Source organism: Podarcis gaigeae (genome assembly GCF_964106915.1).
Source record: "Podarcis gaigeae genome assembly, chromosome: 10".
NCBI classification, from domain to species: Eukaryota; Metazoa; Chordata; class Lepidosauria; order Squamata; family Lacertidae; genus Podarcis; species Podarcis gaigeae.
This window is the reverse complement of record NC_139686.1, coordinates 69525350-69542302: the sequence shown is the minus strand read 5'-3', so window position 1 is coordinate 69542302 and position 16953 is coordinate 69525350. Positions and strand designations below refer to the sequence as shown.

Sequence of the window (16953 nt, the reverse complement as noted above, 5' to 3'; positions counted from 1 at the left end):
GTGTTCCACCAGATCGGAGCCAAAGCCGAAAAAGCCCTGGCTCTGGTTAAGGCCAGCCTAACCTCTCTGTGGCCTGGGACCTCCAAGGTGTTTTTGTTTGAAGATCGTAAGTTCCTCTGTGGGACATACCAGGAGAGGCGGTCCCGTAGGTATGAAGGTCCTAGGCTGTATAGGGCTTTGAAGGTTAAAACCAGCACCTTAAACATGATCCTGTACTCCACCGGGAGCCAGTGCAGCTGGTATAGCACTGGGTGAATGTGATCTCGCAGCGAGGACCCCGTAAGGAGTCTCGCTGCGGCACTCTGCACCCACTGGAGTTGCTGAATAGTATGCTGAATAGTAAATAAAACATAGGAGAAAATGGTACTAACTGGAAATCAAAAGATGAAAACAGGTTTTCCTCCTTCTCTCACACTTGCTTCAGCATGCTTTTGAAGTTAGTTGTAGTTTTTCTAATGCCCCAATCCAGCTAGGGATTGCATATACCTGGCTGGATGAGGAATCACTAGCAAATATGGGTGAGTTATAATTGCTTCTGCATAGTGTTTGCCGCTGCTGAGATCTGTACTAAATAAAATGCAGCCCTAGTTCTAGTACTAGTAGTCTTTACCTACTTTGGCCACAAATGTTTTACTGGATGAATGTCCGCTGTCCAGTTTGGCCTAAGAGTTTAAATCTTATCAGTATCATTAATATTATGAGTTTAGCTTGTCTGCGGCGGCTAATGCTGAAGTATATTCTGTTTAAGAGGAACATTTCCCCTACACCAAAGCTCTGTGTTGGCACATAGTGTGGTTTTATTGTCAGTGAAGTTAGTTACATAAAATTCTCTGGCTGTTCCATAAGAACAGAGTGTATTGTTTATTGTCTAATGAAGGAAGGTGTTAGGTTTATTTTTTATTTTTTTAAAGCATATCAGCAGCCACCTGGGTACAAGCTCCCTGACAATGCACCTGTTTCTTTTTGCTCTTCGATAATAGAATAAATGTGCATATATTTATATTTGCATGCTATGTACGGTATGGGAAAGGGAAATGCCCTCACTACAGCAGCAAAATGAATTTTGACAAGCATAATGGATGGCACTATACAGAGTGAGAGAGGCCTCACAACAATCTCCCCCAACTGCTGTGATTTTTGGCCATGTAATTATGGCACAATCATTCTGTCACTGAGGCAGGCTGGAAATGTCCACTTTCAGCTGTGTTGCAGGCATGCTAGTTCCTTTGGAAATCACCTTGGAAACTGGACCTGCATGGTATGCAGAAATGGAGAAACTTACTGGAAGAATAAGAAATCAAGAAGAGAGACTTTTTAACTTAGAATGGGGGAGATTTAAGGATAATCTGAAGAACTATCATAAACAAATGCTAGCAGGATTGAATTACAAATGAGCAATAAAATAATTAAAATTGAGTATAAAGGACGAATAATAAATAGATTTAAATTGGATATGCAGTGGTAAAATATATGACAAGCAACTGCAGAAAGAGGAGAGGGGGGTCTATAATAATATTTGGTATCTTAAATTGGATGTGTAAATTTGTATCGTTATAAGTTTGTAAAATGAGAAAATGATTTTTTTTAAAAAAAACAATAACCTGGGCCTGCATGAGTGAAGTCAGTATTGTTTCTAGAGCACGTATTGAAGTAAACATAAACTTCTTATTTTACACAGTGGTATACACTTTGATATCATTTAGCATATACAGGTTTCTGTCATATAGCATAATGTAGCAGAACCAAGTAAGTATTGATATATCTTAAAACACACCCACCCATCCAATGAAGAGCAGAATATGTTGTCATCCCCCCATCCCACATAAGCCAGGTCACTCAAAAGATAAGAATTGCTATCTGTAGATTTGATGATCCTGGTAGGAGAGATTTACTGCGTTTTATGCCAAGTCTTGCAAGCTGGAGAGGATCAAAACAAAGTTGTCAGCTGATAAAACATGGAGGACAGCAATATAAAGGGAGTGAAATCTTGTCATTTTATAGAGGTGAGGAGGAAATCTCCTATGCTAGTGTAATCTAGTGGTCAAGAGAATGAGCTGAAGTCCTTTATTTATTATTGAGTTCAACCATAAACTCAAGCAAGCCACCATTTCTCTGCAATGGCAAGATAATAGTGTTGGGTTACCTTAGTGTGAATAGATGCATTAAGACAATGGGAGTTTAGTGAAATCACACATTTATTATTGTGCATAAAACTTAGGGACATCCAATATACTGGAGGGTTCCAAACATAGGAGGGAGCTGCAGTAGTGGCTCTGTGATGCTCTTGAATTCTTTGAAACAGTTTTTAAGTTCCTTGCATGATTTGGCATCCACCACAACTCACTTGCAGATTGGCATTGTGCCAGTGCGTAATAGGCTGTTGACAAAGCCTTCCTGGAGCAAGTGTTCGTGTGTGTTTTACACTGGTGTGGATACCAGAAACAGAATGCAATTCCCATAATGAGGTCTCTGCCAGTGGAAAATCCAAGTTTAGGATTCAAAGCACCAATTTCACAATACGCTGAAGACTGGACTAACAACAAGAATTGTCAACTGCATCATTTATCCCAGGTATGACTAACTCTCAGTGTGGGGGCCTCATCCAGTTTCCCCAAGCAAATTGTTCTGGTCCTCCAAGTCTCCACAAATTTTGGTAACAGCGACAGAAATAAAACAACAACAATGTAGAGATAATAGACAGCGGACAGCGGACACCAGCATCCTGACAGATGCAAATCGCCCTAGTCATCAAATCAGTCATTTGACAAGTGGCCAATAACCCCACCTATTCAGCAGATCTGCATGAGAGACCTGAAGAGAGGTGAGGGTTAGACAGCGGAAAGGCACTTTCTCACCCTGGCGCCATTGGGCCAGCTCTCAATTAAATTTAGTGCGATCACTTCACGGTACACCAATTACACGATTTCCTACAATTTACCCCATATTATCTAGTGGGGGACTTGTGTAAGGGAAAACTTAATGATTTAGAGTCTAAGGCAGGAGTTGATCAAACAAATACGAAAAGTTTTACTAAACAAAGGGAGTTTTTGACACAAAGTGGGTCAGGAAACAAGTTCTTCAGGTAGAATTAAACTTAGTTACTTTAACTATAAGATGTCTTAGGCTTAAACACAATATTATAAGTACAACTCTTCTTAAACTTCAGTTACTAAACATCAGTCGGCACACAGGTAGATAAATATTCAGGTTTCCAGAAGGGATGGTAAAATGTTCAAATCAATGTCTGTCACTTGGATAATACAATACTTTCAGCACTATACTGCTTCCTTTACAGCTTAATCCTTTGGTTCATGAGGGAGGGACATTTCCCCTCAGTTACCCCCTGTCTTAACAATCCCACACCTGAGGTATTATAAATGGTATTACAGACCCAGGGGATCCCCTCTCCCCTTGTTTACTAGGTTGGGAGTCTTATGTACCTAGAGGAATTCTCCGTTCCTGGCTAGACTGACACCCAGGGAGACACCGGATCTGTCTCTCCTGGCTCACATTCAGCCCTCCCAGAACACTCCTGTCTGGATACCTTCCCCAGACCCTCAGCCTGGGTCCATAGTCCATACGGAGTATCCCAGCTGCGAGGCTCTGTCCTCTCCCTATGGATAGTCTCCTCAGTGAGTATCTCATTTCCCCCTCAGAACCCATTCACCCTCTCTCCCAACCTGAAACCTGTCTAACCTCTCCAAACCCATCATTTCCCTCCCCTGGAACTTTGGCCAATCAGATGCTGTTGCCAGTCAACCGTTTGCTGGCAGGAAAAAACACACTTGGTGACCCAAACTGCCCAGCAAACAAACTTTTCTGTCACAGAGGGTTGTGTATAAGTCTGCTCGTGTGTGCATGCAAGTGTGCGGGCGTGGGGTGGCAGAGAACGAGATTGAGGCCCGACTGTACTCTGGTTTCTCTTCAGATCGTATAAACCTTTCACCTTTTACATGTTTTTTGCAGAACGAAGCTGCAAATTGAATTCAGTTGATCAGGACAAAATTCAGTTTGCAGTTTCATCCTATACACTGGGCTGGCTGAGAAATGTATACAGTGGTACCTCGCAAGATTAAATTAATTCGTTCTGCAAGTTTTTTCTTCTTGCGAGTTTTTTGTCTTGCGAAGCACGGTTTCCCATAGGAATGCATTGAAAATCAATTAATGCGTTCCTATGGAAACCGCTTGCCGGGCTGGCGGTCCGGAGAAGGGCTTTTCTCCCCACCGCAAGCCTTCAGGACAGGTCCGGGAACAGAGGGGAAGGCGTGCTGTGCTTCTCCTCTGTTCCTGGAGCTTGCGGGGCTTGCGGTGAGGAGAAGGGCTTTCCTCCCCACCGCCAACATTCAGAACAGCATTCTGAATGTTGGTGGTGGGAAGGAAAACCCTCCTCCCACCGCAAGTCTTCAGGACAGGTCCGGGAACAGAGGGGAAGGTCTCTCCGCCCCACCGCCAGCTTTCGGAGGAGGTCCGAGGACAGTGGGGAAGATGCGCTGCGCTTCCCCGCTGTCCCCGGAGATTTCCCTATGGGCTTTCGTCTTGCGAAGGAAGCCCATAGGGAAATTCGTCTGGCGAAGCACCTCGAAAAACGGAAAACTCTTCTTGCGAGTTTTCCGTCTTGCGAGGCATTCATCTTGCGAGGTACCACTGTACATTGCTCCACACAGCCTCACAGACGCATAAAAGAAGCATCATCTTACTCAGTGTGTTTACAGATATATGTCTGCCAATTCCTGGCAACAATTCAAGCAGTGTGGCAGTACATTTTTTAGCCACTGCACTCAAATTTTCACTTGGCAGCAATTGGTGCGCTAGGTCAGATCACTTCCTTTATTTGGCTTTACATAAGAGCTATTTATGAGTGTTTGAACTATCTCCAAGACTGTACTAAAACTGTCATGAGCTTCCTCTGTAAGCCAAGAAAGTTACCACCCCAAGTGTTATTAAATTATAAATATAACTAATGAAGGTAGCTTGTTGAGCAACAATTGAGCGAATCTGACCATTCTCCATGCAGCTGTTTCAAAATGTGAACATTAACCACCCATCATAGACAAAACACAGGCAATCTGCCTCTTGATTTGTAAGACTGGTAGCTTGGCTTTTTTACCAATACCAAATATTCACTGGAGATAAATCTTTCCACCTATGTTGAGATTCATGGTTGAAACAATTACATGCACTTTACTTCCTGTAGCCATGCTACAAAGAACCTTAGCATTATCAGCAACAGTATCTTGACACTTACATAAAATTTACACAGCCTGTTCCTGCAGGTGGGGCGATCCAAACAAAACTGAGATTTGTTGTTGGTAGATGGCTTACGTGAGATGCAACCACACTGCACATGAATTGATTTCCAAACTGGTGATCAGACATTATTCCTACAAGAAAGACAGAAAGAAAAGATGAAACACAGATGCAATTAAACACAAATATTCATTGCATTGCTTCAGAAATGTTAAGTAAAAATTTTATAGCAAAGAATATTCAGTTGGTGTATCAATAGCAAATGCCATATTCCACTATTTTAAAGCTTTTTGAACATAACCTTTCCATGTGAATGTCAATCAAATTACTTAATCACTATGCTTTCCTATCTGTGAAGTGACCTCAAAGGAGTTCCTTCTTCAGAATGACATTATGCCTAGTAATGGACAGGAAAGATTCCTTCAACTCTCTTCAAATAGTTCATTGAATAGCTATGTCCATCTTTCCTTCCTATTTATTTCTTTAGTTCTTTAAAAGGTAAGTATATTCCACCTTTCCACAGATTACTGACTTTTAAGTGATCGTGGAACCAGACTCTCCTGGCTCTTACTCTAGATTCATACTGTCATGGACATGGTTGGAAAAACCTCAAATGCCATTTTGTTCAGCCTACCAATCAGGATTGTGGAATCAGGCCTGATAACCGTGCCAGCCAGCTCCAGGCTGGTGCAGTGATTGGGTCTGGATTAGGTCTGACGCCATGTGACAGCAGTGAGTCTGGCTTGGAGCTGAATGCTTCACGCTGGATGTTCCTGCTGACTTCTGCCAGTGGGGAAACATCGTGCCCATTTGCATGTTTTGTGGCCAGAAGGAAGCTGGCTGGCTCAGCCAGCAGAGCTGAACAGAAGGATACCTCCACTCCGTTCAAATCCCCCACAGCATGGCCTCTGCAGCAGATACCTCAGTTGGTTAGAGCATGGTGTTGATAACACCAAGGTTGCGGGTTCAATCCCCGTATGAACCACCTGCATATTCCTTACCTTGCAGGGGGTTAGACAAGAAGACCCTCTGGGGTCCCTTTCAACTCTACTGAACTTCTAGGAGTCTATGTTCCAACAGGTTAGAAGCTTAACAATGTATGCATATGCATATTTATACATACTGCTATTTGCTGGGAGGGGGGTCTCCCATATGTTGTTTGGAGTTATATGATTTCCCCATCTTTTTTCTATGGTATAATGTATTTATTCATGTATATTTTTCAACTGAGGAATAAGTTTAGTTAATACTAATACTAATAAGAATAAAGAATAATTTACTCCTGGGAAAAGATATATAATGAATTGAAGAAGATTTTAAAATATACATTTATAAAGAAACTAGAGGTCTTTCTGTTAGGAATATTAGGAAATGAGATAAAAAGAAAGGACTGTAAATTCTTTCAATATGCAGTGACAGCCGCAAGAGTGTTACTGGCCCAAAAATGGAAACAACAGGAAATACTGACAGTGGAAGAATGGAGAATGAAGCTGTTAGACTATGCGGAGTTGGACAAATTGACAGGGAAGATTAGATATTTATGAGACCAAAAGTTCATCGAGGACTGGGGGAAATTTGTGGAATATCTGGAAAATATAAGTGAGGGACAGATAATGCTAGAGGGATTGAAATAAGCACTGTGAAAAATTAAGAAGTATTGTCTAAAGGGAATAGAAAGAAAGATATAAATAATGTCAATATAAATCTAAGGAATGCGTAATTTAAATAATGACTATGGATGATTTACGGAAAAGCTGAAGGAAGTCCAGAAAAGGAATAATTTGTGAAAAATTTGATGTGAAATTAATATGTGTTTTTGTTTTTGTTGTAAACTAATAAAAAATTATTTTTTTAAAAAAGAATAATTTACTCCAAGGTATAAGTCCCTTGTTTTCAAAGGGGCTTACTCCCGAGAAAATGCACTTAGGATTGCGTCTAAACTGGTATAAAATGTTCCATTAAAATGAAGAAGAATCACATTTTCCTTCTAGCCACATGCTTGTCTTGTGAATAAAACCAGCTTTCTCTTCCCCACCAAGAAGACTTCTCAGTAACACAGCTGATCAGGCAGCTATGTTACACTATACCCTGCAATGGGGTACATGGGAAGGCATACACAGAAAATAAGTAATTATATTGCATTTCTCAAAACAATCCCAGTGAGTGATAAGATATGCCAGAGGCAGAACTTGCTTTTGAAAACTAATGTGCTTATCTTTTACTTAAAAGTGAATAGAACATTCACATAATTTGTGTTAAGGGCTGTTGGTATGGCAGTGAGTCTGAGAGACCAACAACTGTGCAAATCCTTACAAAAACAAAAAACAAAGCAGCTTTTCCGTGCATCTAGGTCACCAGGGAGTATATCCAAGGTCTGCAGCAACTAAGCATCACTAAATCATATGCTACTTCAATGTGAAGAAGAACCTCTCTGAACTCCCCTTCCCTCGAGTTTTACTGTGTGTGCTCATTGTGTTGAAATAATTTATATGCTACACTACCCAGTTAGGTCTGTCTCCACTGGATATTACTTTGCTGTGAAGCTATTAGGGCTGCTGGCTATATATCATGCCTGATCCAAACCCACAAAAAGAAATTGAATGAAAAGCTTAGCCATATGACAGTACGTAACATACTCTGTTCTCCTGAATTCATTTTATATATATATATCTGCTACATAACTTAGACCAAGTCAAGGCCACTGTAGCATCTGAAACGCTCTGGTCACATATCTATGGCCCCAACACTGTCAAAGAAACACAGGTAAGGATGGCTATTTCTGGTCCATTTCCATCTTGTATGTGCCTATTCATAAATCCAGCCTGTCATGTTTTGTATTAACCTGCAGATTTAAAAAAAAATAACTGCATGGAAATTTGTATTCTAATACTTATTTAAATACTAATATAATCACAATTTTATCTCATGGCTGGACTGGTAAACGGTATAACAACAACAACAACAACAGTTTATTACTGTCGTAGACCAGCATAAGGTAAACGGTATAAAATATTGGTTTGCAAAGCAGGATCAAACCACAGTTTCCAATCTTGGTGTGTAGCCAGTCCTTAAACCATAATTTCATGGTTTGGGAGTAACAGGAAACTGTGGCTTAACAAACCCTGGAAGAAATAAATGAGAGGGAGGAGGGAGTTAATGGGACAAATGTCCTGCTGGGAAGCAGAGAGAAAGCAGAAGTGAATGTGTGAGTTTTTCTTTTGAGAACCAAATTCTGTTCCTTTGATAGGTTACTATTTGAGTGATTCACTGACCACCCAATTTTAAACTGATTAATTTATCCAACTGTTAGAGATCCACGAGTCATCCTTGTGTGTTTAAAGTAGCTAAGACCTTATGTGGCAACATGAAACAGCAGCAGTTATATCCCATATAACAAATTGGTGCATTAGGAAATATCAATATTTCATTGCTGTGAGTGTTACTCTTTTTTACCTGTTTAAAGATGAGAATAATGCATGGAATGATTCTGCAACCAACTCTCATATGATAATCCCATTAAAGTCAGTGGAACTACTCAATTAACAACCACCTACAGGCATTTCGAATGAAGGCCTAAGTGTACTACACTCATATCTAACATACAGCTGCTGATTGATTTTTTTCTGGGTGATTACATTCTGCTTCACAGGAAAAAACATCCATCTAGTTTGATAGAATGGAAGAGACTTCTAAAACACTTGCTGGCTTTTGCAATCAATTAGGGGTCAGCAAGGCTTGATAAATTATTAAACATCTCAAAGGGAGCGCATACTGACAATTCTGGAAGGTTTTTTTTCTTACTCAGTGGGTTATGTTAGCTTTAGCTTACTTCAAGCACTGAAATTATTTTATAGATGATATCAATTATTTTGAAAATAACAATCTTACAACATAACAAGGTGCTAGAGAAGGTATTCACCCTGACACTAAAAGAGACTTCTATGCATTTTTAAAAAAAACACAACACATATTAATTTTGGAATATAGTCTAAATTGGGATGTTAGTAAATTCCTACAATCTCTTAGCATTTAGGGGGAAATAATTATATTGAAGTTGGTAAATAGATTCATTTGGTCACATCCACTTCTTATTTAAGCACCAGATCTGTGTACATAAGACACAAGAGCCACTTTGATATCAGCTTTGATATCTTGTCTGTATAAAGAAGACAGCAAGTTCATGTAGCTTGTGTTCTGTGTTTGCAGGAGAGAGAAAGAAATATGTTAGTACCAACACCCTAAAGTTGGCTCAGAATCAAATAGGCAGCCATGCAAACTTTGCAAGCAAGGCGTTATATGCTGGTGATAGTTCACCCCCCCCCCCAAAGAACCTAGCTTCTGCATTCTGCAACACCTTCAGCCTCTGGATCAACCAGAAGGGTGGCCCCACATAGAGTGCACTGCAGTAATCCAGCTGTGAGGTTACCAATGCATGGACAACTGTTGTCAAGCTATCCTGAACCTAGGTGTCTTACCCACCTAAGTTTGTAAAAGACACTCCTAGCATACAGTGACAGAGGTAGATCTAAGAGTACCCCCAAACTACATACCTTTATGTGTAAATCACATTGAGACAGTGGTTCAGAAGGTGATTAATAAATTAATTGTAATAATAGGTTTGTGCATTATCCCTCCATATTGTGGACACAAGGAGGTGATCAGAAAATTTCATTTTAAATTAGCATTACAGTGGTACCTCGGGTTACATACGCTTCAGGTTACAGACTCCGCTAACCCAGAAATATTACCTCGGGTTAAGAAATTTGCTTCAGGATGAGAACAGAAATTGTGCTCCTGCGGCGTGGCAGCAGTGGGAGGCCCCATTAGCTAAAGTGGTGCTTCAGGTTAAGAACAGTTTCAGGTTAAGTACGGACCTCTGGAACGAATTAAGTACTTAACCCGAGGTACCACTGTATCTTAAAGCCTCAGCGCCTAGGACTTGCCGATTGAAAGGTCGGCGGTTCGAATCCCTGCGGCAGGGTGCGCTCCCGCTGCTCGGTCCCAGCGCCTGCCAACCTAGCAGTTCGAAAGCACCTCTGGGTGCAAGTAAATAAATAGGGACCGCTTACCAGCGGGAAGGTAAACGGCGTTTCCGTGTGCGGCTCTGGCTCGCCAGAGCAGCAATGTCACGCTGGCCACGTGACCCGGAAGTGTCTCCGGACAGCGCTGGCCCCTGGCCTCTTGAGTGAGATGGGCGCACAACCCCAGAGTCTGTCAAGACTGGCCCGTACGGGCAGGGGTACCTTTACCTTTACCTTTACCACTGTATCTCCAAACCCAAACTATGGTTAATCTTAAATATAGCTTATTGAAACAAGCCACAAACCCTTGGTTTCAAGCTGGCTTCGCTCAGTAAACTGGAATTATGACTAAGACAGTTTGCCTGGATTTGGAAATAACCCTAAGCTGCAGTTAGTTAAAAACAGAAGGAACCGCTTCTGATCTCCTTCTCAGGGCCAGGTCAGAGGAGGAGGAGATAGGAGAAGTCCAAGGCTTATGCACACACTGGCGGAGGAACGGGGGTGTGGAGGGAGCAGACTGCCTCCGGCACCACTATTCCGGTAGGGTGCCATCGCGGCGGCCCCCCTGGACACGCGCAGTGTACCCCCCCCAAACACATGGCAGATGCCACACCCCCACAAGCGGCGCATCATGCCCCCAGAATGCCGCCACGCCCTCATGGGCGGTGTACCATGCCCCCAGGATGCATGTCACGCCCCCCCCCGAGGCACACATCATGCCCCCCAAGGGGGGCACCAGCCACATCCGCACCTGCTCTTAGCCGCCGGTAGTAGAGCATGCAGCTTCACCACTGCATGCACAGGCTTACAACTGTACATATCCTACACATTTAGGCTGTAGCCTGATCTTCATAATGACTCTACTGTATGTAGGTTGGGGCAGGCACTGCCGCAATCAACCTACAGTTCCCCCTGTCCTCTGGCATGTCCACTGAATTGCCCATATTGTAGCAATACTAAGATTGCAAATGAGCCAGAAAGACTAGATCAGAAGGGACAAGCTTTGGTTAGTAGCACGCTGCCGCCAGGCTATACAGTGGTACCTCGGGTTAAATACTTAATTCGTTCCGGAGGTCCATTCTTAACCTGAAACTGTTCTTAACCTGAAGCACCACTTTAGCTAATGGGGCCTCCTGCTGACGCTGCGCCGCCGGAGCACGATTTCTGTTCTCATCCTGAAGCAAAGTTCTTAACCCGAGGTAATATTTCTGGGTTAGCGGAGTCTGTAACTGAAGCGTATGTAACCTGAAGTGTCTGTAACCTGAGGTACCACTGTATACAAAACTGCAACCAGTCAGATCTCCCTAGCTTCTTTTCACTGTGGGTGTCACTCTGAACTGAGTCCCCACCCCCACCCACCCCCAATACAGCCAGTTCTAAATCACTTTAGTTCCTCCTCACATTGCACACATCAGGAGTTATTTCTGTTAAGTAAGCCAAGAAATGTAAAGTCTAAACTAGTTTTCTGTTAGATATTACTATGCTCAATATTAATACAGGGTGGCTAAAAAAGGCTGATACTCTACAATGCCCATGGACTATCTTTTATTCAAAAGACACAGTTGCATCTGGCCAACAGTATATGGATTTACTCCTCCCCCCTCCTCCTTTAATCGTTTTAAATGACCCGAATTTGATGGGTAGTTAATTAACATTTTCTAAGAAAGCCTTTTGTCAGAATCCACTAGAGATGTATTTTCATCTTGGGGATTTATGAGTTCAAGCTGACATGAGTTACGCATATGCAAATGAGAGCCCACTGGGAGGAGAATATAGCCTTTCATTTGCATAATTCCCCAAGACATTGAATGAGATTCCTTGTACAATTTATTAAGCATGTGTATTTGTAAAAAGGGAGGTCAGAAATGGATGCCAATGCCTGATGCACCGACTATTAAGAATGTTCACTGACAATTGGAAAGATGCTAGAGAACAAAATGATAGTTAAGTATACAAAGGCAAGGGAGTTTAGTAAATGGGGATAAGGAGTAAATACATGCAAAAATGCTAACATTAGGCAGTTACTGTAAATATTATAAAAGGGAAAATGAAATAACTTTTCAGATAATCTACTTATGTTCAAGGCCAAGAGAGATTTATCCATTCACTATGCATGCCTACAGCACCTAGTATTAAATACCAGTTTTCTGTGCAGAAAAATAGCACTGATAGAGCAACTTTTTCATATGAATGGAAAAGATAATCTTTACACGGCAATGCATTTTATTTCAGAAAATAGTTTTCTTAACCTTTATTCCACTCTTGTTCTTCTTTACAATTTCTATAAGTGGATTCTAAACCTCTCATCAAATCTAAATCTCCACCAAAAAGAAATAGGAACAGGGATGTATTGGCTCACAGAATACCCACTATGCACTGCAAACTTTGCTTTCATTTTAGATTTGCAATTTCAAACACTGCTCTAGTGGCTGCCTAAACACATCCATTTATTCCAATGAGGACTTCCTCTTCTCTGATGGCTAATTAGTTCATTGCTAGCCATAGGCCTGTGAACAGGGACTCTCTTTCTGTCTTCAGCACTGCCTGAGTCAGTGTATAAAAGCTGTCTTATTCTGCCATTAATGGCTAGATAAATACTGCAATTTGGTGGTTTCTTCATGCTAGGTTGCAGTGAATGAGTTATCACCATCTTTTTTGGGGAAACAAACTGAACAGAACCTACTTCGCCAGCCAATGTTACATTTTTGAACCATATGCAACACTGAATAACCTTTAGAAATTGTAGCTGAAACAAACAAAATTAATGTATTATAGCCTAGACGAGGCATCAAGAGGGTAAGGAGTAGCAAGAATGATACAGAGCCACAGTACTGTTTTGCTTCCTTTTCCTAGGACCCCTGACGATTAGGTCCAGTCGTGACCGACTCTGGGGTTGCGGCGCTCATCTCGCTTTATTGACCGAGGGAGCTGGCGTACAGCTTCCGGGTCATGTGGCCAGCATGACTAAGCCGCTTCTGGCGAACCAGAGCAGCGCACGGAAACGCCGTTTACCTTCCCGCCAGAGCGGTACCTATTTATCTCCTTGCACTTTGATGTGCTTTCGAACTGCTAGGGTGGCAGGAGCTGAGACCAAGCAACGGGAGCTCACCCCGTCGCGGGGATTAGAACCGCCAACCTTCTGATCGGCAAGTCCTAGGCTCTGTGGTTTAACCCACAGCGCCACCCGTGTCCCTCTTCCTTTTCCTAGGTGGGTGGAAAACCTTTGCAGACCCCAGCAGGCCGGTGATTACCAGTGGTACTCGGGGCGGGGGTTAACAATGTAAATACAGTAAAAAAAGGCATGACACCAGCATGGGATCAAAATGGCTACAACTTTATTAGTTACAGATGTAGATTGGATTTGGCATAGGCATTGGGTATGTGTCCTGAATCAGCCAATATATATCCTGATATATCCATTAAGGTCAGTCCTGGTGAGAGGATGTCCTCCATTGATCTAACAGGGAAATCCCACCAGGATGCCAGAAGACAGCCCTGTATCGGGAAGTTTTTAATGTTTGATGTTTTAGTATGTTTTATATATGCTTGTAAGCCATCCAGAGTGGCTGGGGAAACCCAGATGGTCGGGGTTTAAATAATAGCATTATCATTATCATTATTATTACAAGTGGTACCTCGGGTTACAAACGCTTCGGGTTACAAACTCCGCTTACCCGGAAGTAGTACCTCGGGTTGAGAACTTTGCCCCAGGGTGAGAACGGAAATCATGAGGTGGCAGCAGGAGGCCCCATTAGTGAAAATGCGCCTCAGGTTAAGAATGGTTTCGGGTTAAGAATGGACCTCAGGAATGAATTGAGTTCATAACCTGAGGTACCACTGTATTATTAGTGCTTTTTTCTTAAAAAAAAAATGTTTAGAGTTACTCTCATTTTGACTTAAGAAAATCACAATTTTATAGTTCAAATGGGGGGGGGGAATAAATACAGTAAATGGACAAAAGTATAAAGATTCACAAAATGTTTAGGGGTATACGTCCCCCTACGTCCCCCCAGAAAAAAGCATTGTTGTTGTTGTTGTTGTTGTTGTTGTTGTTCAAGGATGTTCTGTTGCCTGGCAGCCCTTCTCTGGGCTTTTGGACAGACCCCACCCTTGGACCCCTTTACTGGGGTACTCTGAGTTAATCCTAGAATTCTGGGGTTGGGACACTCATTCACCCCCAAGTTCTTGACGAAGGGTCCAACCCAATGCCTTTTTCCACCAAAGTTGTGACAATTGCTAAGAGGAAGGCACGCCTACCCACACCCCGCAAAACAAGCTCAATATGTCTGCAGGCAAATTCCGTCCTCGCCCCACATAACAGTGGCTGAATAATTCCGCAGCAAGGCCCTATACATGCCTGCTCATTATGACCCATTAGCAGACCAGACTGAAGACTGGCCCAGCCAGGCCCACACGTCAGGCACCTCCACTGTTCTGGGCCTCTGAGTGGCCCATTAAATTTTTTAACAATCCTGGTAGCCCCCACAGCTAGCCAAGGTCAGTGCTGACGTCAGCCAGCCATGCAGGGTGACTGCTTAAATCCTTGGCTCCTCGGAAGCCATGCCGGGCTGCAACTGCAGCCACCATCAGAGTTATAGCAAGTGGTCTCTCTAGGGGACATTTCCTTCAAAGATGCTACATTGGTCCCCTACAGTATCTCTATGAAGAACCTTCTCTACAAGCTTACAAATTGAAACTGAGAGCTGATTCATACAAGCAGACAAAACACATTCCCAAATCGTCCCAAGCTGTACCACCTCAGACTACAAGTGGAAAACTACATGTCTGGATAGTTATTCCAGTAAAATCAAAACAAAAATAAAACACCTCCCTGTCTGTGGGAAGGTAGCATGCCAGAGAGAAGAATGGCCTTCTTCCTGATGGGGAATTTCTGTGCGCTGAAGCAGCCTTGTAGAGAAGCCCACAAAAGTTACCAGCTGGGGACTGGCAGAGGAGGAACAGAGAGTTCCTTCTGTCCCACAGCAGACCACTGCATTTCTACCCTGGACATGGAAGAGGGGCCTTCCCTCCTTTGGCAGTCTGCTTGACTACCATGCTGGACACCACAGAAGAGACACAGAACACCCCATCCCTCCTCTGCAATCTCACTACATGTAATTTCTTGTTGCTACCAAGCAACTGCTTAAATATGTGCTAAATGGTTTTCCCAGGTGGGATTCAAACATGTTTCTCCGCCTTCATTTTAAAGTGATATGGTCCAAAGCAGATCCTACCATACCTTATTTCTGTGTGCTTGAATTGTTTCTCTGAATGAATGTAGGGAAGAAGAAGAAGAAGAAGAGGAGTTTGGATTTGATATCCCACTTTATCACTCCCCTTCAGGAGTCTCAAAGCGGCTAACAGTCTCCTTTCCCTTCCTCCCCCACAACAAACACTCTGTGAGGTGAGTGGGGCTGAGAGACTTCAGAGAAGTGTGACTGGCCCAAGGTCACCCAGCAGCTGCATGCGGAGGAGCGGAGACGCGAACCCGGTTCCCCAGATTACAAGACTACCGCTCTTAACCACTACACCACACAGGCTTTTCACTGTAGATTTCGCTACTGTATTTTTTGCTCTATAGGATGCACCTGACCATAAGACGCACCTAGTTTTAGAGGGGCGCAGCGCCCCTTCAGCGAAGCGGCAGCAGAAACGGAGCCCCTTTCATTTCTCCTCCCGCTTCACTGAAGGGGCACTGCACAGCTATCCCTGAAGCAACCTGAAGCCTCCGTAGTGCAGCGGGAGCTCCCGCTGTGCTCCGGAGGCTTCAGCGGCTATCCCTGAAGCCTGGAGAGCGAGAGAGGTCGGTGCGCACCTACCCCTCTCGCTCTCCAGGCTTCAGCAGAGCCTCCAGAGCACAGCAGGAACTCCCGACCCCTCTTGCTCTCCTGGCTTCAGGGATAGCTGCCCGAAGCCTCCGGAGCACAGCAGGAATGCTCCCGCTGCGCTCTGGAGGCTTCGCATTGCTTTCGCTGAAGCCATGGAGCCTGCATTCGCTTCATAAGATGCACACTCATTTCCCCTTAATTTTTGGAGGGGATAAAGTGTGTCTTATAGAGCGAAAAATAGTAGAATAAGTTCAAGCTCTAGATTTCAGCACTTGAATCTGTCACCACACAGACTTCATTTCTGGTGTCTAAATACGGCCAGTTTTCCCTCCACAACAACCAAACTTCTTAATTCATCTGACCCCCAGTTCTGAGACATGAGCTAACAATTTTTAAGTCCCATAGATTTCTGTGGTAAACGAATTTGCAGTGTAATTCTGTGCATATCAACTCAGAAATAGGTCCTACTGAGTTCTCCCCTCGCTTCCTCCTGTAAGACCTATTGCAGTCGTTAAGAGTCGTCAACAGGCTCATCACAGCTATCTGCCAATCACCCATTCCCACCACCCTTCTGAGTAATACCCCTCCCCACCTTCTCACTATATAGAAGGGTCTGGAAACTTCTGTTTCAGTGTATCTGAAGAAGTGTGCATGCACACGAAAGCTCATACCAAGAACTGACTTAGTTGGTCTTTAAGGTGCTACTGGAAGGAATTTTTTTTGTTTTGACTATGACAGACCAACACGGCTACCTATCTGCTACTGAGTTCAGTGAGACTTACTCCTAGGTAAGTGTATACAGTATCTTAAGTATGTCTTTTACCCTCTCAATGAAATCTATGGGACCCAAAAGTGCT

General features: G+C 43.1%; 1 protein-coding gene across 4 annotated transcripts in view; it reads right to left on the bottom strand.

The window, feature by feature from the left end:
• The window catches only part of RELN (reelin), a 311282-nt gene that overhangs the window by 232263 nt on the left and 62066 nt on the right, over window positions 1-16953 (bottom strand). For all 4 annotated transcript variants that reach the window (XM_083701222.1, XM_083701221.1, XM_083701223.1 and 1 more), the window contains one exon: window positions 5246-5381. In XM_083701222.1, the coding sequence (XP_083557348.1) occupies window positions 5246-5381 (136 nt within the window). The remainder of the gene's footprint in view (window positions 1-5245; window positions 5382-16953) is intronic.